The sequence below is a fragment of the Sinocyclocheilus rhinocerous genome, unplaced genomic scaffold (assembly GCF_001515625.1).
Source record: "Sinocyclocheilus rhinocerous isolate Xijiao unplaced genomic scaffold, SAMN03320098_v1.1 scaffold1164, whole genome shotgun sequence".
Lineage (NCBI taxonomy): Eukaryota > Metazoa > Chordata > Actinopteri > Cypriniformes > Cyprinidae > Sinocyclocheilus > Sinocyclocheilus rhinocerous.
Window position 1 is genome coordinate 493,493 of NW_015643253.1, and position 26,711 is coordinate 520,203.

Genomic DNA, 26,711 nt, shown 5'->3' on the forward strand with positions numbered 1-26,711 from the left:
TTCGGGGTTCAGACATACTCTCTCTGTTTAAATCTAGATTAAAGACACATCTCTTTGGCCAAGCATTCAAATAATGCATCTCGTACTCTTGTACTGCAGTTATATCAGATGCACATTATTATTCTTTAGTTTGGGTTAAACAAATCAATTTTGCTTGGTTGGAACAGCAGCTACGCTAATTATGTCTCTATTTGTTTCTCTGTTTTTATTATTTTAAAATATAAATAATTTATTTTAAAATATATTTATTATATTTTTATTTGTATTATATATGATTTTCAATTGTTTTTTAATTTTGAGTAAATATGTTTTTTTACAAAAAAATTACAAAAACCCCCCCAACAACAACTGAAAATTGAAAATATGCATTACCTATTTACAAAGCTGAATGGTCAAGCAGGGCATGGTTATGATCAAAATAACAGCCAAATAATCAGTTTGGATATTGCTAGTAATACTAGTGGTAGCTGCATTATTTAGCAAACACCACAAATTAAATATTAGATTTATGTATCTGCATGAACACTATATAACTTCTTCCACTGCCTTTATTAACTGCATTACCGTGACATACAGTAGCAACTATCATGCTTCTAATACACAGCATGCTCTTACCTCTCAGTGTGCAGGGTGATCTTCGAGGGTTCAACATTAGGGTTTTCCCACTCCATCTGGGGACAGTGCATGAAGTAGCAGAGCGTGTAGAGGGATTCCGGTTCCCAGTGCATGGTGCCGGTGCGGTTCTGGTGTACAGGCGTTCCATTGCTGGGGTTCATGATGTGCAGTGGCTGAAGGTGATGCATGGCACGAGACACCAGGTCACCTACAGGGGGCAGTAAAGACATTCGGTTGAATGTATGAGAATGTACTTTTACAAAGATGATACAGAAGATTTCGCTCATCTTATGGAAATGAAACTTTTCAACAAGAACAGAAGAACCTGAAAATATGCAGTTCTTCTCTGAATTCAGCACATCTAAACTATATAACAGACACTCGTGAAGTTTAAAGTGACTAAAAGTGCTTGAAAAGGCACTAATCCAGTGGATGAGACTTTGGGTCTCACACACACACGTTTCAAAGGAAATCACAAAAAAAAAAAAAAAAATGCACCTGTTAGACAGAAACATGGAATGTGTTAAGATATTAGTCGGTGAAACCTATTATATATTGACATATATACACTAATTATTAACTTTAGTGATAAAATTATTAGCTTGGATGAATCACTGAGCCTTCTTGGCAAAACAAAGGAAAATTTAATTGGTTCTTTTGGATATTTCAAGCAGTTAGAAACAACAACATCCAAACACACTGCAATTACTGAGAATGTGCGCAAAAGGAAGTCTGTACACTTTGTTTTAAACCTTAACTTGTGTCTGTGTGTGTGCTGTTTTCTTAATTTTATTGGATGAAACACTAAGGCAGCAGCTGGTGAATATCACTCGCCATCAGACAAACACAAACAATCCATTTTGCTCTCTCTTAAGCACACACACACACACACAGCTACACTGATGGTGCTACTCTATAATGGCCATGTGAATAATCCAAACGAAAGCCTTATCAAGAAAAAAATCTACTCTCTTTCCAAGTACACTCCTCATTCAAATTTTATAGAGGACAGCTGGTTTAAAGTAGGCAATCAGGCATAGGTTTTTAATAGCCCCTAAGAGCTTTTTTTTTTTTTTAAGAATTTAAATGTTTGAAAGCAGAGTTCGGGGTTAACATGTCTTACATAATCAGACTTTCTTCAAGCAATGAGTAAAGTATAGTACCTATTTATGTTAAATTTGCATATGTGTGTGTGTATGTATGTATGTATATTAGGGTTGTCAAAAGATTAAAATTTTAAATCTGATTAATCACACCCTCTTGTGTGATTAATCACGATTAATCACACTTATCATATCATATACAATTTATCTTGTTTAACACGTTCAAAAAAATATTCTGAATTCATAGTGTATAGTATGTGTATATGTAATTCATAGTGTATTCTCTGCCATCTCTGATGTAATCAGCCCGGTTTTCTTTACATTAGCGCTGTTTTGGACTGATTTGAATGCATTCTCTTACTGGATCATTGGACTGAAAACTTAGAAAAATAGAAAAATAAATTGTGCTTCAGTAATTTTGCATTAAATTATTTTAATGCACTAAAGATTTTTGAATTAATGGCATGTGTTAATGTTGACAGCCCTTATATACTGTATATATATATATATATATATTAGATATAGATATACACATGTAACACACACACACACACATATATATATATATATACATATATATATATATATATATATAAATAAATATATATAAAGAAGTATATTTGAGGTGTAGTATATATATATATAGTGTATATGATGGGTATTGTAATTTTTCATGCTAACCAGGCATTTATTTTCAGGCATTTCATTTTCAACTTACCCTTACTTTTTTGCATAAATAAATAAATAAATAAAATAGAGCCATTTTTTCATTTACATCTAACCAAATACATAAAATGAGAGCTCTTTTTTATTTACATCTAAATAAATAAATAACCCTTCCAGTGTACAAATATCCTGCCACATAAAACTCTTCCACTAAGGAAGAATAAAAATATGAAATCTTAATATTTAATGCTTCACTTTCCCTAAAAAAAGGAACAATAGAATGTAATTAGTTATTTTTTATGAGTAACACTATTGTACTCTTAAAGTGCTCTGTTTGAGAGTAAGATGCAAATGAATATAAAATCTCTCTCAAGCCTTGTATGAAAACGTACTTAAAACCCATCATCAGAAGACTGGCATGTTCGACTGCTCATGAACAGAAGCACACATTTCTTCACCTGTCCAGATGGTCTGAAACACGTCTTTTAAGCTCTGCCAAGCACCATTCATCTGAAGCTAGCCTTCGCTTGATTGTACCAGAGTGTGTGTGAGGCTTGAGAGAAGTGGCAGCGACTATCCGAGCTGCTGTTGTTATTCAGCACCGATCCGTGCAAAAAAGGAACAACTCTCTCAGCAAGAATGCGAAAAGATTTGATTCCAGTGTGACCACTGTCCACCCTGGGAGTTACTGTTAACATTGTACATTTTGCCTGAACCAGTTACTATTTAGCTTTTGCTGCTTTAAGGTGAAATGTCACTGACTTGGAGTTGCACAAGGAAGACGAGAAGCCGAAATAACAGACGAAAACAGCCAGGACAGAATTCAAATCTGTGTAATTCAATGAGCACATCAAATTTGAACCGTTTCATCTTTTAAAACAATACTACGCGTCATTGTGTTGACCTAATAAAAGGTAACTATCAAAACTTTTTATGGAAAATAACATGTTAGTTGTTAGTTTTGTTAAATTAAATAATAAAAATGATTGGACCCCATTGGCCCTTGCTCCTCAATTGGTTTGGCTCAGCTGAAATGTGACCTGTGAATCACCTCTGGAGCTCACGGGTGTGTGAGGAGCACAGCTGCATAGCACTCATACTCACCACTGCTGAGCTTTACAGCTGGTGACCTTTTTGCAGAAGACAACATACGGCATTAGCAGAAAATATGACTGCTCTGTCACAATACTAAGTTGACCAGTGGCTCTGGAGCTGGTGTCATTTCCATCACGATTAAATCTAATCATCAGAGCTGCACTGAACAACATAATAGAGAAGAAAAATACATCACAAGGATTCAGTTCTCTAAGTATCTTGTCTCTTGTATACCATCCACTGTTTATATGTTAGAATTAGTGTAATTGTGGTTAGCAAATACTAAAATGAAAACTAAATGAAAACAGCTATCTGAAAAAAAAAACAACACATTTTAATAACTCCAAAATTAATTCAAATAAAATTGGCCACAAATTAATTGTAGAATTTGATAAAGAATATATATTTTTACATTTTATAACATGTCTTCATTAAACATGCAAATGTGAAAATCATCTCTCTCTCTCTCATATTCAGTCTATATACATTAGAATCAGTGTAATTAGGGTTAACAAAAACTAAAATTGAATCTAAATTAAAAATTGAAAAGTAAACTAAAGTCCAAAACAAATTCAAATAAAATTTGAAAAACAAAAAGTGTATTTATTACTATTATTTTTTTTATAACTTGCCTCCATTAAACATACAAATGTTACAAATCTTCTCTCTCATATGCAGACTACATATGTTAAAATGAGTGGAATTATGGTTAACAAAAACTAAAATGAAAACTAAATGAAAACAAAGTAAACTAAAGTCCAAAACAAATTCAAATAAAATAAAGATGGTCAAAAATCTTTGAGTTTTAAAAAAAAAGTGTATTTATTACTATTATTTTTTTTATAACTTGCCTCCATTAAACATACAAATGTTACAAATCTTCTCTCTCATATGCAGACTACATATGTTAAAATGAGTGGAATTATGGTTAACAAAAACTAAAATGAAAACACTTTTATTTTCTGAAATAAAAAAAGAAGTGAAATACATAAAATAAACTTTAAACATGAACTTTCACATTTATTAATTAATTAATCATTTTTAATAATTGCATTTTTACAAATATTTTAAGCACAATATTATTGAACACTACACTGGCAGCAAAAGAACAAACTAAAATAAAATAAAAAATTATAAAACGCTAAAAAAATTTAAAATAACAATGATAGAGTGAAAACTAATACTAAATGAAAAAAAAAAATCTTTGGCAAGCTAGCAATGCCTTGGCAACTGTCCACAACACTGTCATTTTGCACAGGCAAGCACCACTCAAAATGTCTTCGTAAAATTTAAAAATCTAGTTTACACTATTATAATCGACACGCCACAGGCTCCAAAACATCTGCTGATAAATGGCAAAGTTGGCCCACATTTCCAGGTTAGTTAGATACCTCATACTCCTAGAAGTTACATTCTCTTTACCACGATACAACAGAGGCTCCCATTTTTTCAACCTAAGCCTTTCGGGTGTGATTCATCTTTGAAATTGCTCCAATAATAGATCCACAAATTCCCCTTTACTCCCATCTTCTCTTGCTACAGAGAAACAGGCAGCCTAAATGATAGATCCTCTACATGGCCTTCTCTAGTCTTAATTGCTCTTTGGCGGCTGGTGTAGTTTGGAGGGTGTCAGAAGAGGGGAGAGAGCGGAGGCATTCTCACGTCTTTATACTTTGTGGTAATTATTCTCCGGTCGTTCCCAAAAGGCCTCTCAGGCACACCTGCATTAATCATGAAGAATGACTCGGAGGAACTCCCTCTCTTTCCTCCCTTCAGCAGATGCTGGAGTAGGAGGTGTAATTATGAGGAACGGATCACACCCCCGTCGAATATGATGCCGCAGAGATGCCCCGCGAGCCCATCCACTTTGCCAAGTGCAATATTGAGGCATAAAACTCTACTTTTTTATTTCTTGCTGTATAGTTTTGCATAATATTGAAAGAGGGAATCTTTGAAGGTAAACGAGAGCAAACTGAAGATGTTCTACCTCCTTTTCTGCAATCTGTGCAATATGTGCAACTTTCAGTTTTGGCTGAAGTCACCAGCCGCCATGTTTCACGATCCAATCAATTTCTGACAGATATAATGAAGTCCTTGTCTGTATTTTTAAACATCCTGTTTTAATATGGAAGTGTGCCACATTTTGGTTGCGAAATAGGTTGCAAATGTCATTTCATGTTAACTTAAACACATTATCTTTCACTATGGACAAGAAAACATCAGAAACCATTATTGAAAGTGACCTTCAATGATTTGAATCTTAAGTAGGATGCAATTTAATAATGATGGACCACAACCTGAAGCTTCAAAGAGACGCCAAAGGACAAAGTCAAAGCCGAAAGACTGAAACTGTCCCTTTCTTTTCTTTCCTGCCCTTTTGGTGTCAAAGCAGCATGGCCCCTTTGAAGTTTATTTCAGAAGTGTTCACTGAAGGCATTTACAGAGCCAGGCAATCTCCTCAAACTTACTGAGACACTTTACATACAGCTCACCAAGGCCTTACTGACAAATAAAGACAGGAGCGAATATTTTTTAGTCTAGAAGTGTTTAAATGATTAAAAGAATTCTGTTATTACTGATTATGCATGTCCTACACACAATTTATTCACTGAAAATTGAGCTAGTGAAAGAATGAATTATTCTTTTTGATTCAGTTCACAACTTGAACTGAACAATTTGTTCATGAATCTGAGTTCAACTCAAAGACTCAACGATTGTATCAGTTAACAGCTCACTGGAGAGGTAATATTATCACTAAAAATTGTGCATGAGTCATATGGAATACTTTTATTGTGCTCATTTGCGTTTTTGGAGCTTTGCAGCAGCCGTAGTCACTATGAACCGTCACTGTAACCAGTAATTTGTTGGTCATGTATTTTAGGAATGATGTCTGTTTTTTTATTTATTTTTTTTTCACTCTGTTTTATTTTTGTTATGTTTTATGATACTTTGTAAAGAACATTGGTCAGCCGTGGCTGTATAAATGGTGCTATATAAATAAACTTTGACTGTAATAGTGTTGTTATTGGTAACTAGAACTACGAAAAAAATTTTGGTAACTAAAATAAAGCTAAAACAAAATAAAATATAAATATTATACAAAAAAGTAACAAAAAATCTTAAATTAGCTTTTTGTAGACTGAAATAAAAATAAAGCTAAACAGAAAAAAAAACCTAATGAAAAAGAAAAAACTATGAAATTACTAAAACTTCAACTAAAATTTGAATGAAAATCGAACACATAAAAAGCTAATTTAAAATATTTATAAATACCATAAAATGTTAATATACACTAGAAGAGTATAATAAATACCAAAATGAAAATAACACTAAAAATAAGCAAAACAGCACAGCACTGTATGGCGATTTTTTTCTCTCTCTCCACAGAATAAAGAAAGTCATATGGGTTTGAAATTACGTAAGGGTAAGGAAATGAAGACAGAATTTATATTTTGGGTGAACTATAAGTGGAGCAATTACACAGGGAGAAAAAGCAATAAATGTTGCTGATTTTTAATCAAATTTCTCTTCTTTTTAGTCTAATTTGTTTTTGTTTATCAGTCAAAATGCAGTCTCTCACCATCAGCGATTCTGATTTTGACTCAAGGTCAACCTATCCGCGAGGCAATCTGTAAGAGATCAAGGCCGGTGAATCACTGGTTATGCCTGACTAGTCAGCAAATGTGCCACTGAAATAGGTGCCTTCATTTAAAAGTCACACACATACACAAACAAAATTATGCAGTGTGTTTGCGTATGCATATGCTCTCTGGAGGCCGTCATACTGAATCCTCCAGAGAATGATGATTGCCTCATCCACCTTATGTGGCTGTGTGGACCGGAATTATAAAGGCAAACTATCACTGTGGGCCATGATTCATCTAGCTGAGGACCTGACGCCATTAACAATGGCAACTCACAATATCCATCACCCAGAGGCCAGAAGCACAGAGTGTCTCATCTATGGGTACACTTACAACATGACATCCATTACAAATAACCACCTCTGGGAAGCCATAACTACACCCTCTTAGTGCAGATACTATATACTAATGCCAGTCATAAAACAGTTCTAGCCTTGTAATTTGATTTGACAAACTGTTTGTGTCATTCTGTTTATCTGTGCAGTCACACTGTAACCGCGAGTGCGATATTGCTTTTGTACAACAATTCAATAAACAAAATTTAATATTGAGTAAATTACAGTTTAAACAATATTGCCAGTTACTTTGTGTAGTTTTGCTCCACCAATGAAAGTATTTCAAAACAAAGTTACAATAGAACCATTGCGTGTTGATAAAGAATTGTTTAGGTGAATGATTCAGCGTCTCATCCATGAAGTCACTTGTTTCGTTCCTGAAGGAGTCAGCATTTGATACATTCATGACACTGACTTGTTCTGTTCCTGAATTAATCAGCATTTTTCAACTAATTGTTTAAGTAAGCGGTTCAGTGACTCATTTATAAAGACAGTCACTTGTTTTGTGCCTGAATAAAATTGCACTTTTGAATGAATCGTTTAAGTGAATGATTAAATGACTCATATATAAAGATGGTCATTTGTGACCCTGGACCACAAAACCAGTCATAAGCGTAAATTTTTTGAAATTGAGATTTATACATCATCTGAAAGCTGAATAAATAGCTTTCCATTGATGTATGGTTTGTTAGGATAGGACAATATTTGGCCGAGATACAACTATTTGAAAATCTGGAATCTGAGGGTGCAAAAAACAAAATTATCTCAATATCGAAATATTGAGAAAATCGCCTTTAAAGTTGTCCAAATGAAGTTCTTAGCAATGCATATTACTAATCAAAAATTAAGTTTTGATATATTTATGGTAGGAAATTTACAAAATATCTTCATGGAACATGATCTTTACTTGATATCCTAATGATTTTTGGCATAAAAGAAAAATCGATAACTTTGACCCATACAATGTTTTTTTGGCTATTGCTATAAATAAATATATATTGGGTATAAAAATATACCCAAGCGACTTAAGACTCGTTTTGTGGTCCAGGGTCACATTTGTTTCCATTCCTGAATTAATCAGCACTCTTGAAGGAATCAGTTGAGTGGATAACTCACTAATAAATACAGTCACCTGTCGCCACCTACTGGCAAATCAATGCAACTTGCAGAAAGAGTCACAGAAAAATCCCCACCACGACAAAAAACAAAACAAAAAAACTTACATTTATATAGCGCTTTTCTGGGCACTCAAAGCGCTTTACATAAAAGGGGGGAATCTCCTCAACCACCATCAGTGTGCAGCATCCACCTGGATGAAGTGACGGCAGCCATATTGCGCCAGAACGCCAACCACACACCAGTTCATTGGTGGAGAGGAGACAGAGTGATGAAGATATGGGGATGAATAGGAGGCCATGATGGTCAGAGGCCAATGGGCGAATTTGGCCAGGATGCTGGGGTTACACCCCTACTCTTTTTCGAAGGACATCCTGGGATTTTTAATGACAGACTGACAGACTGTCTGGAAGGCGCAAACACAGACAAACTGAGTGATACAAACAGTAAAAATCCCAGATGCACTGTATATTAAATTTGAGGACCGGAACAAACTGTTGTATAATCCTTAATTAATCACATATATTACCACAGGCATGCAAATCACAGTAACCACAAAGTATAACACTGAACTTGGGATTCAAGTTAATTTATTTATCCTAAAGCAACCCTAAACCCTGATTCCAGCTGCCAGGGGTGTTGCTTTCTAAGCTTTTCTCATGTTTTATGCATATATGATGGTACCTCTCCTATAGGGAAACCTTTGCAGTGGTTTCTAAGGAACCAGAGTAGGATTAGTGAGTGGCAGGCTGGCTTACCTTTATGCCCCCAAATCTGATTTTATGATGGAATATGTTGAGATGTCGGATATAAGACAACTCGTCTCATAAAACTAATCTCTGGAGGTGACATGCAAGACATGTGCATTCAGCAGTGCTCTTGAGTGCTGGGAAATAAGACTGAAGAATTAAGATGACCTGGGTCTGAGGATGCTTATTAGCAAAGTTTATACAACAAACCTCTGAGGCGCTCAGGGGAGTCCTTCTTGTACACACTGTTCTTAAATGCTAAAATGATGTTATAGCCCTTTTACACAATGGTTCTGGAAGTGTGCAAAAATTCATGAGGATTTGCTTAAACATTAAAAAATACAAAATATTTTATTTTGTGTTCCACAGTAAAAAGAAAGTCATATGGATTTGGAAATAATTTTTGGGTGAACTATGTCTTTAAAGGAATAGTTCATCCAAAAATGAAAATTTGCTGTAAATTTACTCACCCTCAGGTCATCAGAGAGGTAGATGAGCTTACTTTTTCATTATGAACAGATTTGGAGAAATCAGTGCTTGATCTGTGCATATTTCTCTCCTGATTCAGACAAGATTTTTTCACTGGAGAAAGCAATATAATGGATAGAGAAGCCTTTATTTTTATTACAAACATGCAGCTTTTTGCTTCACAAGACGTTATTTAATGGACTGGAATTGTGTGGATTACTTGTAGATTATTGTGATGTTTTCATTAGCTGGTTGGACTTTCATTTTGACAGCGCCCATTGGTGAGCAAGTGATGTAAAGCAACATTTCTCCACATCTGTTCCAATGAATAGATCCTGATAAAGAAACAAACTCATCTACGTCTTGGATGGCCTGAAGGTGAGTATATTTTCATTTTTGGATGAACTATCCTTTTAAGCCTAATACGTAAATGTTGAACCACACACATAATGTAATTGCTTTACTGAAAAGTATTGCTACTGTGTTGACAACAACTTCCCCTTAGATCTTTGGCAAGTCCTAGCTGGATGCCGTAGGAAATTTCTGCATAAGAGATTGTCTCCACAAACGTGACAAATGGAGATGTCTCAGTATTAACTACCAATGTGAAAGCAGCAGGAAATAGTGTCGGAGCCTGTATAATTACTCCCTCTCAGTATAATTGCCGGGTTTTCCTTTGACCGTGAAATAAAGGCACCTTGCTATGCAATCTCCTGCACAGCTCGTGGGATATTTTTCCATTGAGGCAGCACAAGACTTTTGCCTCCATTAAATTTTGAAGGCTCTCACCTCATTTTCTGGAAGGGAGCACAGCTCAAGTGCACATTTATATTATCAATATTCAAACATATGTTAAATGCATATTTCATACTGTGCTGTCATAAAAAATAATGCATAAATCTCAAGCATGTGATTTCCCTGCTGACACATGCTGATCCAGCAATAACCTTGCCTGTCCACACTGAACACCAAACTGTTGTGTGACTAAAGTTTTCAAATACAGTATCTTGTGATTGCTTAATGAACACTTTTGGACCAATGTAAAAAAAAAGAAAAGAAAAAAAGATGAACAAAATGTCTTAAAAGATTTTCACTTTGAGTCACACCTGATTAGGACATGTTTTAGCATCAGAATTTTATATTATGTATGTATTTCAAAAGTGTTAAGCAACCTAACACATTCATTTCAGTATTACAAGCAATTATACTAAATTAGCAGCTGTTCTGTGCTCATGCTGATGTATATATGTTAATTACACTAAATCAAATACAATTATGTGCCATATTGGCGGAATTTACAGTTATCTTGAGTAACATGAGAGTTGTCAAACTTTAACTGTCAGGAGGCTTACATTAAGCCTGACAGCAATGGAATAATGCACTTGAATCATCTGCATGTCATGTACAATGCTCTGTATAAGGTGCAGGCTAATAAGGTGAACTAATTTGAATAAATTCTTCCAGCTATTGTTAAATTACAATGCCCTTTTAATTCTGATTATTGAAAGGTGACTGCAGCACAATGGTTTTTTTTCACAATTTGCTCTTTAAGGGTCTGTCAGCAGTGGGCAGCCTGCAGAAAGAGTGGCAGGTCAGGAGTTGCTGCAGTTTGCGCAGATGAAAATAATGACTCAATTGCCCTTATCTGTCTGGTAAGCATCAGAGTGAAAAAAAGAGGCTTGTCTTCTCGGATTCTTTACTGCAGTGCAGTTCTGAAATGCACTTGCAAATCTTTAACAACTTTCCAATTGAAACAGAAAGGTGAGACAGGACATACTATATATATAGGTGCTCATTCCTTTTTATTACATAATAAACATTTTAGTTACGTCACAGCAGTGATATTTACATGCTAATCGGTTGCAGATGTTATTCGGGGAGGGACATTCTTATCCTATAGAGCATTTGACTGGACAAAAATGTGTCACAGGATGACTTATCAATATTTCTGCTCCATGTTACTAAAAGAGAAAGCGTGTAAATTTTAAATGCGCATATTTGCTAAACGTGAGTTTAGTCAATGTTTAGGAATACACTAATGTGTAGAAGGCAACAAAGCAAATACATATGAAAAAGTTGTTTGGTTTTTAGTGCTGAATACTTCAGCTGTTTTCTTGCCTGTAAAAAGGATGAGACATATTTCTCATTAGTCCTGTCCTACGATCTGTTTTCTGCACCAAAGCATCAAGTAGGCATTTTCCCTTTGTGCTGTTTGATCATTTAGATTACTAACAAAAATGCTTGAACAAGGATTAAAGGGGTCATATGATGCGATTTCAAGTTTTCCTTTCTCTTTGGAGTGTTACAAGCTGATTGTGCATAGATAAGATCCCTGAAGTTGCAAAGACTATAAGTAAAGTTCAGAGCATGTACCCTTTAGACACAAAGCTTTCAGACAGATGATCAACTTCCCAGGGGCTGTGTACGTCTAAATGTACGTGTAAGTTTGTGTATGCACGTGTGCGTTTAGCAAATAGCCGTGTGTTTTTGTCCCACAGTCTGCTGTCAAGGAGTCAGAGGGGAAATTGTGTATCTCAGCAGGTAGAAATAAGTGATGAGGAAATAATAGACATGTCAGGTTTAAAGGACATGGTGCCCTAAAAAACAGAGAGAAAGTATCTGGGAAAAAAATGTCTAAGCATTCACATTTGCACAGTTTTTCTTAGCTTTGCTTAACTACCGTTATTAAGCAGTCCAAAGGGCAAGCGGTGTGTCTTTTGTAAAAACTGGAGAAGTTACTTTTTTTTTCTCACAAAACAGGTGAATAGCTTAAATCTCACTGAAGTCCTCCTTAAGCAGATCTATAAAAAAAAATGACTTTGAACTTTTCACAATAAGGTTTAATTATTACATCAGTGATCATTCTTCATTTAGGACAAATTTAAAGGAAAGTATAACTTCTAAGAAAAAAAAGAAAAAGAAAAAGACAAACTATTTAAGCTGAAAGTGACAGTAAAGACACATAATGTTACAAAAAACTAAAAATAAATGCTGTTCTTTCAAACTTTTATTAAAGGGGTCATATGATGCGATTTCAAGTTTTCCTTTCTCTTTGGAGTGTTACAAGCTCTTGGTGCATAAAGAAGATCATTAAGCATTATTTTTTTTAAACATTGATAACAATATGAAATATTTCAGCATATTATAATGATTTCTGAAGGTGTTTAAAATATAAGCTATTTTAAATATTAAAATCCTCAGTTATTTTAAACTGTAATATGTCACAATAATATGAGAGCCACATAAGAGACTTCATTCAAAAATACTTAAAATATACTACTTATTTCGTTTCTTTTTCTTGTTCCTTAAAGGGGTGGTTGATTGCGATTTCACTTTTTTAACGTTAGTTAGTGTGTAATGTTGCTGTTTAAGCATAAACAATATTTGCAAAGTTATGAAGCTGAAAGTTCAATGCAAACGGAGATATCGTCTTTTAAAATTCTGGCAGTTTAATGCCTACAAAAACGGCTGGTAGGGACTACAACAAGTTACTTCTCGGGGTCAGAAACCCAGAAAAACCCCGCCCCCGGGAACATGCAACGAAGGGGCGAGGCCATGCTGCGCTGCTTTAGAGAAGAGGAAGAGAAAACTAGAGGTGCACATAAAAATCTATTCATATATGAATCGGGGCGGGACGGTTAGACGCGCACTAGAGGCGGTTTAGCCAATCACAACACACTGGACTAGCTAACCAATCAGAGCCCATCGCCTATTTCTGAGGGAGGGGCTTCATAAAAGCAGGAAATGATCAGCGCGTTTCTCAGAGAAGGGACAGAGCGTGTGGAATAAAGGTAAATGATGTGAAAAATAATGCGATTATAGATAATAGACTGCACCCCATAAACACAATCAAGCCTAGAAAAAAACCAGTGAACCACATCCTCTGTGATGTTTCCTGATGTGCCTGAGCCACCCGGAAACACACCAAGTGCCACTTCAGTGTCAGAGCAGCTGTTAAATGCTTAGCAAGTTAAGGCTAATTCACACTGCACTGACAGCCACCAACCAACTTTGAAAATCACCAGATTACAGTATGTCACTTCTCAGATATTCTACGACCCCAAAAACAAGTAGTGACCAATGCCAACAGATGCTGACAAGAGTAACACACTGATCCGACAAAAGCCAACATGTGTTGGTCGGTGTCTGTTAGTGCAGTGTGAATTAGCCTTAACTTGCTAAGCATTTAACAGCTGCTCTGACACTGAAGTGGCACTTGGTGTGTTTCCGGGTGGCTCAGGCACATCAGGAAACATCACAGAGGATGGGGAAAAAGGGGCTTGATTGGACCATCTTCATTTACAGGCAAAATGGAGATGATTTCACTTCTTTCACTGACACTGGACGTCCTTATCATCAATACTGCTGGTGACATTTAAGTGTTAGCTAGAAAAAAATGAAATATTTTCTGCTATATATAATAGCTATAATTTAGGAACCTATAACTAGAAGAAGAAAAGCTGTTAGCTTATAAACTTGTGCATTTCCATGATGACAAATCAGTCACTACGAACTTTTAATTGGCTGTGTTGCATATTAAGCTCACATCACTTAAAACACTGGAATTACACAGGATGAAAAATATTACAGATAAAAAAGTAAAATAAAGGTCAACAGTCTACAAAATGACTATTAGACACAATAGTCTAATTGAGCTGCAGGTTTTATAATTAAAATCATAGCTATTCAGTTTTTTTTTTTTTAGAACTTCATGTTAATATTCGATTTAGACTTAATAAACCTACTTAAGTTATCCTGCCAAGAGCAGTGAGGGGTTTTCTCTTTGCCTTGTCGAGATTGTGGTTTGATTAATATCCCTTAATTGCTAATTTCCTATGCATAATCTAAAGGTATCTGGTAAATTAAACTAATAAATTTCACATGCTTAATTTTGTTTCAGCCCAAATATTGAAGGCAAAAGTTTATTCTGGACTTTATAAGCTCCAGAAAAGTATGTATTGGACATTTTTCAAGATACCCCAAGGTTTGAAAAAATAACTAAATAAATAAAGCTGGGAATTATGGTAAACCAATAAGAAAGCTCAGTGCAGGCTGAACTCTTCAGGGGATTCTTGGAGTGAGTGGAGAGACAGATGTCTGAATTACAGCCATATTGTAAAGGGAGCTTCTTCTCACAGTTTTCGTGCACTAGAATATAAACAGAAAATAATTCTGATTATTTTTTGAGAGAAATAAATAGGGTAAAAACCCATGGATGATTTTTGCCAGGGGGTTTGAAGGCGAAGGTGAACTCTAGAGACATTTACTATAAAAAGTATGTGCTTGTTTAATTGTCACTGGTGTATATATAGCTTAAAAAATGACTTCAGCACAGTGGAGTTTGCAATGGGTGGGCATCATTGTTAACTGCCCACAATGTATCATGTTTCCTAGTTAATTTGCCTAACGGATGCTTTTAACATCAGCAGTGTATGTGGTTTCACACTGAGAGATGCTGGGACGCTCATAAAAAATTCTGGACACTCACTAACGAGTACTGTTTTGCATTACACCACACTGACAGTTACAGGTCTGTGATAAGGACACTGTGAGATAATTAGAGTAGACATAAACGATATTTCACATAGCCAAAACTGAGAAGATTCAACAGGGGAAATAAATATGCATGGGAACTTTTCATCAACAGCAAAAAAAAAAGAAGCTATTGCATAATCCAGGCTTTTATATTTTGTTACACAGTGTGAAAATGAGCCATAATAGTTAACTGTCAATTAGGTGGCTTTTGAAGGGTTTGCAATCAATATATAAATGCTTATTGTACATTGTATACACAAGGCTGGAAAGGAGGAAAAGTCAATTATATCTGATTATTATGCCTTATCTGTTGGCACAACAGATAATATTATGCATGGTTACATCACCAATGCCGCATTATGACAGCAACCTTAAATCTGTGCTAATAATTCAAACAATAACACAAACGCCCTGCAGCTTCCTAAATAATCCACCTAATATGCTGTGCCTGTCTAAGTCTATTTAGTATTCAATATAAATGACTATTGAGCACTATTAAAAAAAAGAGACTGTGTACAAAAAATACTGTAATATAATGCTTTTGAATTCTAATCAACATGAAGACAGTACAATAAATATTACCATGATACACAAATAATACTGTATACACACATATATATATATATACACACACACACACACACACACACACAACACACAGTGTGTATATATAGAAAAAATTCACCCCCCTTTAAAATAATCACATTTTGTTGCTTTGCAGCCTGAAATTAAGACAGACAGTTTTTGTTTTATCCAGCTGTATTTACTCAGTGCAACTCAGAACATCCAAGTGAAAGATATAACACTAACATGTCAGAAAATAAATAAATAAAAAAACATAATCACTGAGTTGGAAAAAAAGGATCACCCCCTCGTGTCAGTATTTTGTTGAACCGCCTTTTGATTTAATTACAGCCTTTAGTCTGTTGGGATTTGTCTCTACTAACTCTGCACATCTAGACTTTGCAATATTTGCACACTCCTCTTTGCAGAACTGCTCAAGTTCAGTTCAATTTGATGGTGACCGTATGTGGACTGCAGTCTCCATGTCATTCCACAGATTTTCAAAGGGGTTTAAGTCTGAGCTCTGACTAGACCATGCAAGGACATTCACCTTTTTCTCCTTCAACTCACGGTGTGCCTACTGTGAAGGAGCGAGGAGACGAGGGAGAACCCAGAATAAACATAGACTTTATTTGCTTCAACAGGGAAATCACATGCAGGACACGGGGATCGACGTACATACAACAAGTAGACCCAACAAAACCAAACTGAACAGACTGGGGCTTATAAACACAGGGGAATGAGGATAATTAACTAAACACAGCTGGGAACAAATGAAGAACTAATCGGGGAACATAATGGGAACAGGAAAAGGAAGAACCAAATATGGGCATAAGGAACACATGGGGAGCAAAACACACACAAAACACGGAACAGAGTCTGACAGATAAAGCCTTTGAATTTTTCCTGAATTCTCCTGACTTGTGCCTGTCCACAACTTTATCCCGGAAATCTTTTAATATATATACACATTAAATTGAATATTGTGTATATTATTTTTAAAAATATAATTCATACAATTGCAATGTTCTATTTTTTTATTTTAGTTTTAAATATGATAATAAATAATAGTAAATATGCAATTCATATAAACAATTATATATACATTTATGTATTGGGGTGAAACAATTATGCTTAATTTTAGTTAATTAAGAATTTAGCTTGAAGCTAAATTATATTCATTTTAAATATGACCCAAAAATGTTCTTGAGAGGTTCTGTGAGCCTCACCCAATCAATATTAATAAATTATATATAATATTGTTTAAATATATTAATATATAATTCATACAAACAAATATATGTACATTTATTTATTAAGGGGAACAACTGTTCTTAATTTTGCTTAATTAAGAATTGAGCTTGAAGCAAAGTAAAAAATATATATTATTTCTATTTTTTTTTTTTTTTTTAATATGACCCAGAAATGTTCTGGGTTTTTGTGAGTTTTACCCAAACAAAATTAATTTAATACACAAAACAAGCAAGCAATAGCCTGGTTGCAATGCTTGCTCTATTGTTTCACATTGCTTAAGTCTGTTCCCCAGCAGAATGCAATGTTGATTAGAGTGACAGAAGGGTCACTGGCTCTCTGTAATTTACTCAAGTCCCTCTGCTCACATCAAATTTCCCCTCCTCAGTGGGGTCACATGTATTCATTTGGCAGGCACACTTGAGGAGACATAATCAGTGTGGATGATAGTGTTCTCTTTTGCATCTTGACTTATTGGATGTTGTGTGTGTTCACTATGATTAGAAAATAATCATGGCCACAGTCCTGTAGTACAGACAAGCTCTGAAATTCACTGCCACACACAGGTTAACCACCATCACCAAGACAAATATACAAAGATCTGTTATTCAGTCTAACAACCATGCGGTGGACACTTCAGGGAGACACACCCCAACTCAGTTAGGGTAGGACCTTCCAGCTGTTGACCGCTGGCTTCATACACCCACATAAGATACTAAAAACAGCTAATTCAGTGGATCATCCAGATGTTAAACAGCTCAGGGACCTGACACAGAATGGATGCCAAACCAGGGTCATTGCTAAATTTCACAGGGCCCAGGAGAAATATTTTGACTAAAATAAACATTGACTCAACGTTCACTTTTAGTAGATTAAGGCCTGGTTTCACAGACAGGTTTTAGGTTAAACCAGGATTAGGCCATAGTTCAGTTAGTACATTTAAGTATCTTTTATAAACGTGCCTTAGAAAAAAACATTACTGGTGTATTGAGACAAATCAATAGTACTAACATATTTTAAGAGATGTCAGTGCAAGTTTCTTACAGTTAAAACAGAACAGACATGCATTTTAGTCTGGGACTAGGCTTAAGCCTTGTCTGTGAAACCGGGGGTAAATGTACGATGAAATGTATGATGAAAAATGTACACTCTTTCTCTTCTCAGAAAAACAGACCAAAAACACTGATGACTCATCCTGCACTACACAGATTTTTGTCCAATCAAATGCTCTCTAGAATGAGAATGCCCCTCCCCCCAATACAACCTGCTCAGCAACCAACATGTACAAATAGTTGCAAATAAACCTTTTTACAAAGGTTTTTTTTTTTTTTATTAATAATTAGTCACAAGAAAGACATTTCCTTTTTCAAATTAATGCAGTTTTTTTCCTTAAGTAAAGAATCTTGAAAAAAATCCCGGTATCACAGTTTAAATATTAGCAGCAGCACAACTGTTTTCAACACTGATAATAATAAGAACCATTATTAATAATTGAGCACCAATTCAGCATATTATAATGATTTCTGAAGGATCATGTGACACTGAAGACTGGAGTAAAGGCTGCTGAAAATTTAGTTTTGCCATCATCACAGGAATAAATTACATTTTAAAACATGTTAAAATAGAAAATAGTTATTTTAAATTGGAATATTTCACAATATTGCTGTTTTTACTCATTTTTGATCAAATAAATGCAGCCTTGATCAACCCCAAACTTTTGAACAGTAGTGTATATAAATATGAAATGTTGCAATTAATAGAATAAAAATGATCAAATACTGTATGTCCACCTTCAATCAACTAGCAAGTAGCAAATCATGGCTAAAACATAACTAAAACTTATTCATCCCAAACTTCCAGTTTCAATAAAAAACACACCACCACACATTTCTTGGCATGACAACTTACTGAGCTCTGCGATGCTCCCCACGCGGGTCGCCAGGAGGGATTGTTCAATGGTGCGGAGTTCGGCCTGGCTGTAGGCATGGCCCTCTCCGGTTTTCCCTGCTCGCTGCTGGTCATGGTGCAGGTTCAGACTGTCCGGCAGGCTCAATACACCTGTGGGACAAAGATCAGACAATCAGATATAGAAATAAACACGTGAATGAGCCAAAACCAGATAAAAAAACATTTGCAATGGGACCAAGAGACTTTGAGAGTGAAGTGTTATGACATTATCATTGTTTGAGGGGCAAATCAGACAAGCCCCAAAGCAATTAAAACCGCTGTTTTTGTGTTGGACCTTTGTCAAATTGCAACAAGCCATGAGGCCACAGGTTTAGTTCAGCAGCATGTATTGGCTGGAGCCCTTGTCGTCTAATGTTCATTCAATAACCCTAATCAAATTACTTCACAGCGCCGCAGCCAAGGCTTTTGTTTGAACAGGAGAATAGGCAACGACAGATGGGATATTGAGCTCAGCTACAGGTGAATAAAGACAGACAAGCAGCTATCTGTCTGAGCTAAAGGTTTCACACGTTGGGACTGTATTGTGTTTGGTATTAATTAATGGGTGATATCTGTAGCTATTTGTCTTTCAGACATCCCTAGCCATTTGCTTTGTAGTGTGTCAGTCGACAGTACATTTAAGCAATATTGCTTTGGTGATATTGCTTTTATATAACAGATCAATAAACTAGTTAATATTGAGTAACTTGCAGTTTAGAGACAGTATTGTCAGTTATGACGTCTATATTTGCTCCGCCACAGCAGAACCTCCTAGAAACGCTCCATAGCAGCATTCCCGAATGAATATTTCAATAATTCACTCATAAAAGAAAGCCACTTGTTTAATTCCTGAATGTATGAGTTTTTATGAATGAATAAATGAATGAATAAATGATTCACTGACTCACTTATAACGGTAGCCATCTGATTAGTTCCTGAATGAATAAGTGTTTTTGAATGAATTGGTTAAGAAAATGATTCAATGACCCTTTCATAAAGACCACCACTTGTTTTGTTCCTGAATGAATCAGTGTTGTTGAATGAGTTGGTTGAGTAGATGATTCAATGACTTACTCAAAAAGACAGCCGCTTGTTTTGTTTCCTGATGAATCAGTGTTTTAGAATGAATCTGTTAAGTAGATGATTCAGTGACTCACTTCTAAAGACAGCCACTTGTTTCGTCCCAGAATAAAACAGTGTTTATGAACTAATTGGTTGAGTAGATGATTCAATGACTGACTCATAAAGACCACTACTTGTTTTGTTCCAGAATAAATCAGTGTGTTGAACCAGTCAATTGTATAAATGATTCAGTGACTCAAATCATAAAGGCAGTTACCTAATTCACACCATAATGGACCAGTGTTAATGGCTTACTCATAAAGGCCGCCACTTCAATGATTCACTTATAAAGCCAGTCCCCTAAATGGATCCTGAATGAATCTGTTTGAATTCCAATGACTCAGTCAACTGTCGCCACCTACTGACAGTAGTGATAAAAATTCTCTGTACGGTTGGACTGTACCAGTGTTAATTTCGTCAACGAAGACGACGACGAAAAATATTAGTTAACGAACATTTTTTCTGTGACTAAGACGAGATGTTGACGAGCTAAAACTAATATCTGATGATAAAAACTATGACGAAATTTATGCCGAGTCTTTGTTAACAAGACAAGATGGGACTATAATGTTATTTGAGGACTACCTACCATTCAAAATACATCCTATAGGCTACTGTCTTGTCCTTCAAAATGTGCGTCCCTGTCATTGGATTGCAATCGGATAAGGGGCGTTTGCATATAGTCTCAGTATGGCAGTCGCAGTGGATGGAAGGCTACCAAAATGCGAACTAGCTATCTGAAACAATGGCCTCAGCACCCGCAGGGGTAGGGATAAGGTGACCAGACGTCCCGTTTTTCCCGGGAGTTACAATTCGTTGTCGATTAACATAAAGTTAGTGAAGACTGGATAGGCGGAATCGCGCTGATAGAAGTGCTCTCTCTAGCGCACGCTCCACTTCTTCAGTTCTCATATACAGCGCGCGATCAGTTCTCAGCGCTCAAATACACACACAGCAGTCCAAATATCTATCATGTAGAGTATCTCACGTAAATACAGTCGGTTATGGATTAGGTGAACATAAACAGGTGGGTGAAAACAGAACGTGTGTCAGTATTACATGCATGCCTTCCATCTTAAAGGGACAGCATTCCTAATTAAGTACCTATCCGTGTCATCAATGTTAACCAACAAAAGATGTTAAATAAATATGTTATGTAAACCTACTATATCTGAAAAATGAGTTTAATTTGTATCTCTTTCATATTTGTCTTATTCTGCTTCTTTTTCAAAAACTATAAATTATATATATATTATATATGAACAACTATAATTTTTATAAGTTGCTCCCTTTTCACTACTGAAGTGATAAAAGGGATAGTTCACCCAAAAATGAAAATTGTCATTATTCAAGTTTTTCCAAATTCAATCCTTGATTCAAATTTCTCATAAGCTTAATTGATTTGGTCTAAAGAGAGAAGAATTAATGACTATTTTTGTTTGAAGACTACATATAAAATAGCTACCAAAATAAATGTTGGTGACTGCAGTTTGACTAAAAGTAATGACTAAAAGTTGGCAAAAATGCAATGACTTTTCGTCGACTAAAACTAGACTAAAACTATGAAAGACTCAAATGTGACTAAGACTATTAAGCATTTTCGTCTCAAGATAAAGACTAAGACTAAATCAAAAATGTATCAATCAAAATTAACACTGGACTGTACTGTATTTTACCACTCTTGGAATGCCACTGAGCCAATCAAATCTGAGGGCCTTAACTAACTGTTGTAAAAAATATACATAACATACTAAAAACAGTGTTAGAACTAACATGTTACATAATCAGATTTCAAAAACGTTAAGTAACTTGTTAATTGTTCAAATGAATCCATTTCTGAGAGTTTTAGTCAGTTGACTAAAACACAAAAAGTAACTTAATGTACATGCATTATTTTCAATAAACCGTAATGTTAATGCATATTGTAACATTACATGTAATAATAAGTAACACAATATTTAAACATGGCTTTTTTTAACAGTAACATTCTCCAACACTGCACACAAACACAAAACAGCCTACCAGGAAGCTATTTTAAGCAGGGTATACTCTTGACTTTCATCTAAAAGGATTTGTGTTGTCAGTCTCCCAGAGGTGGGTAAATATCCTGTATCCTGTTGTATATTGAATGACGCCGTTAGCACAAGACAACACAGGGAAAGAAACACAGAAACTCATGAAGTTTTCATAACACCATGATTAAAATGACCTGGCACGATGAGTTCTGGCTGCTGCGAATCTCTTTGTGGTTAGTGAGTTAATGCATAATGGAGGATGTGCAATATTTGCCAGATGGGAGACAAGCTGAATGCTTTGTCAAGAGACACAATGTTGTTCATGGATGACATGATGCTTTTAAGGAATTTTGAAGGGAGTTCAAGTGAGGGAACGCTTTGTTTTGGGTGATTGTCTTGTCTGATGAAGTTTCTTTTAACACGAGTGCCGCAACACAGAATGAACATTTGCATGTGTGCGGCCCCTAATGAAGCCGCAGGACATCACACAAGGCAGCATGGTGATGTCAGTTACAGTAGCATTTTGCTGCAGGTTTTCATACAGTTGAGTGAGAGGTGAGAGAGGATGATGTAGTCCAAAAACAGGATCCTCTGGAAGTTACAAGGGATTGCTTGACCTGTTTTTGACTGTAACAAAAACCTGACAGCTGTGGCTGCCAGAACTTTCCCGTAAAAAATATGGTAACAATGTTACATGCATTATGGGATGGCACCTAGTAAATTTTATAAAGCTGAATGACATAGAAGCACTAAAATATAATGTTAATATACCAACTTAACTGAGCTTTTAAAATCTGTTTTTACTGTAAAATGTTCTGATAATAAAGCAAGTGGTACAACTGACAAACTAATACTGCTAAATAAAACACTAACCAAAAACAAAAATAAGATGAAAAACACGCATTTTTAAATAAAATCTAAACAATTGAGATGGTTCACCCAAGGAATTCTAGGATAGCCCATTTGGTCCATAAATTACAAGGCAATTTAATAATTAGTATTTTATTTTTACTTATTTTTTGTGTTTGTTTCTACTTCTTTATCATTATGTGTATTGCCATAATAAGGTAACTCACACATTTTACAAATAAAATCATATTTAACTAAATTTTTTGTATACATTTTTATATACTATTTTTAAAATACACTTTTGTATAAATATAAATAATACAAAATACAGTATCCAAATATAAGAATTTTTAAAATATATTTTATATAACAATATATAAAAAATATATATAATAGAAATTTATAATTTATATGGTAAGGTAAATTAGAGTTATCAGATATTAACTGTAATAACGTAGTTAAAATTCCAATAAAATAAATTAAGTGTTCAAAACTGAGTATATCTGTTTTTCTCAGACACAAACACAAAGAAACATGCACCCAGCTGGAAAAACATGCAGTGCATGCGAGCTTTCATCACCCTGGGATAAATCCCAGAATGCCATGGGAAGAGAAATGGACAGTTTCTGATTGCTAGAAATCTTCTCTTGAATCTTTCACTTGGGCCAAAAATATGCACTCCGGTGGGAAAAAAAACAGGCCTCAATATTTTATGACCCCTCCGCCCAATCAACATTCCCTGCTCTTGAAACTCTTCACTCTCTCTCACTCTATACTCTCAGTACATCAACTTTTTAATGTCATTACAGATGCTAAAAGATTCCCCTGTAATATTCATACAATCAGATCAAATCACAAAAACGCGAGCCGGAACATTCTCATCGCTCCAACTTTGCAGCCCCACCATGTATCAACCATGTTATCTCTCTCCAGCACTTGTATTCCCTACTGAAAGGGAAGTAACGGTTATTTTTATTTGCAGCAATGTTTTTCTTCAATTGATTTGGGGTTAACTTAAAAGGTGAAGGGGGTGGGAGGAGAAAAATTAGACCATGGTCCCTTGAAGATGGTGGCCTTGGCCAACTGGTGGCAAAACACTTCCCTCCAAATGTGTCTTAGCGTGATATTTATTTAAAAAGAAAATCCCTGCTTCTTCAACAACTATGAAAGTTTCTCTACTTGTACAGTGAAAAGGGGAGAGGACACCGAGTTATAAGAACGCCATAAACTCAAGAACAGTTTGCAATAACTTCGTTTCAGATAGACTGGCATAAATAAAACTGTACAAATGCTGCTAGACACTTCAATCACAGCTGGGGAAGTAAAGGGAACGCAGAGTGTTTTCCAGGAACACAGGAAAGGTGTGAGGACACACTTGTTTTTCAAAGACACAATTTTTGACTATCATGTAAATTGATACTTAATGGACATCTGAAGAGAAGCTGGAAAAATATCTTTAGAATATATGCTGATGGATAGCAGGGTGTCGTATAATTCTAAGACGGAATCCCCACGACCTTGATTTAAACAATGTACCCACAGTCCTCATGTCCGTGGCGCTTGGTTAGCCAAGACTTCTGGCAAAACAAACATTTGCAAAGAATATGGCTGAGCTCAAGCCAAATCTTCAGTTTTTCAAAGAACGTTCTCTGACTATAAGCCGTTCACTGACCTGAATACCGCATTGCTGGTAGTTCAAAGGTAATCCTGTGCTTCTGTAATCCAATTTATTCACAAAAATAAGACAATATCCTGTTTAAAAATAGGTAAGTAAAATTGTATTTATTTTTTATTATTTAATATTTTAACCCTGCTGAAAAAAGTCCACCTTATGCAATGTGGATTAATAAAAATGTCCTTAGATAGAGGACAGTTGTCACATTAAGGGCATTAAGGGTTATACTGTCTCAGTAAGGTTTCGAGTCAAAAGTCCAGTTTTAAATGTATAATTTTTTCCTACACAACAGCAATGCAAATAATCTGCATTTTTTAATGAATATTTACTTACAAAAAAATTGACAACTAGCCCCACCCTCCCTTACTAGCAGCCATTCAGATAATAGGATGACAACACATCATCCTTCATTAAAATGCAATGCTTTGTACAGGTACATCTGCATATTGACAATAGCTACAGCTGACTGATAAAACTCAGTAAATGAGCGAATACTTTTAATGGACATTAAAATCTCATTAAAAGACTCCAAGACGTATGCCTTTGGGGACCAGTCATTATGCGCAGTATTACTGCCATGATAATGGGCCCATAATTCTCGGCTGGTTTTAGTGGCATTTAAGTGATATCCAAAAACGACTTGGACGCCTCAACATTGATCGTAAACCCAGAACTTCGACAGACTATCACATCATCCCCCTCTGCCGCTACATCTGTCACTTCTTAAAGAGCCAATTTATTTCTTTATAAGGAAATGGAGAGGAACACAATGTCAGCCAACCAGATGGAAGCAAAATTAACACTATAAGTGCAGGTAAATTATATTAGCTAAATGCCAAATGGATTATTCATAGGCTGATGCTGGTTTCAAGCTGCATCACACTGAAAATACTACAAACAGATGCATTAAGACATTAACAAAGTCTTTGAGTGGCACCATAAACAGCGTCTAAGACCATAGTAAAAATGCTTCTATTTTAGATTTTATTTTTCTTCCTTTTTCCCCTCATTTGCATTACAAATTATATTATTATTTGAGAAAAATTACCATGAATGTCCTAGTATTTGGTGTGCCACTCTTTTGCTTTACAGTAACAACAGCAGCACTCAAGCTGCATGAACTCCACAATTTTATGTAAAAACAGATGATCATGTTCTCCAGCATGATTTGAGATGATCTAACGAGCATCTTGAGGTTCAGTGGAAGATCATCTTACCATCTGTACAAACAAGTTCATACAATCAATTTAACACATCGCTTATTTGATTAGTGACCTAGAAACAGTGCAAAATCTTAAATATTTATTTTTCATTTAACTTCACAATGCTTCTTTGTTTACATGTTTTCAAAATTCTAATAAATTCAGTTTAAGATAAAATTAAGTCTGTACCAGATTTTCAACACAGTCTCATACTTTTGGACCCCACCGTATTCATCTTTAACAAATGGGGTGGAGGGTATACATTAGATTTGCATACGTGCACACCAGCCAGTTGAGTTTTCCCACAGTTTTCGCCACAAAAACAGATTTTTTCCTTTCTTGGCTTGCCTGTAAACGGTGGTTTTGGCAGGAGCGAGCAATGTGGTATATTCTAGCTTGCCTGAAATCCATGGTCAGCTCTGCACTGAATGATTAGATCTACAATCAATATGTCCCATTCTTTTCCTGTGACACACACTTCTTTCCCCTAATGCCCACTCAGACACTTAGTTTTGATTTCCTGCAGCTGTTGAAGTGATAAGGTATTGGCGAAAAAAAAATTTATTCATTCCGACACACACTTTGTTACCGGAGTCACGGAATATCAGGAATACAGATGAATTCCATGACCGACAATCAAACTCTGCAGAACCTATACAATTTAAATCGGACAGAACAATAAGATTGTTCTAAAATTCAAAGGGGTTCAGAGTAGCTTTGTTCACTAACTTCATTAAAGTATCCTACTGAGGGAACGGTT

General features: G+C 35.4%; 1 protein-coding gene across 2 annotated transcripts in view; it reads right to left on the bottom strand.

Moving 5' to 3' along the window:
* Positions 1 to 26,711, bottom strand: part of btbd11a (BTB (POZ) domain containing 11a) — a 127,994-nt gene that overhangs the window by 24,307 nt on the left and 76,976 nt on the right. For both annotated transcript variants that reach the window (XM_016574666.1, XM_016574665.1), the window contains exons 2-3: positions 19,050 to 19,199; positions 616 to 823 (exon numbers count right to left, since the gene is read on the bottom strand). In XM_016574666.1, coding sequence (XP_016430152.1) covers positions 616 to 823; positions 19,050 to 19,199 — 358 coding nt within the window. The remainder of the gene's footprint in view (positions 1 to 615; positions 824 to 19,049; positions 19,200 to 26,711) is intronic.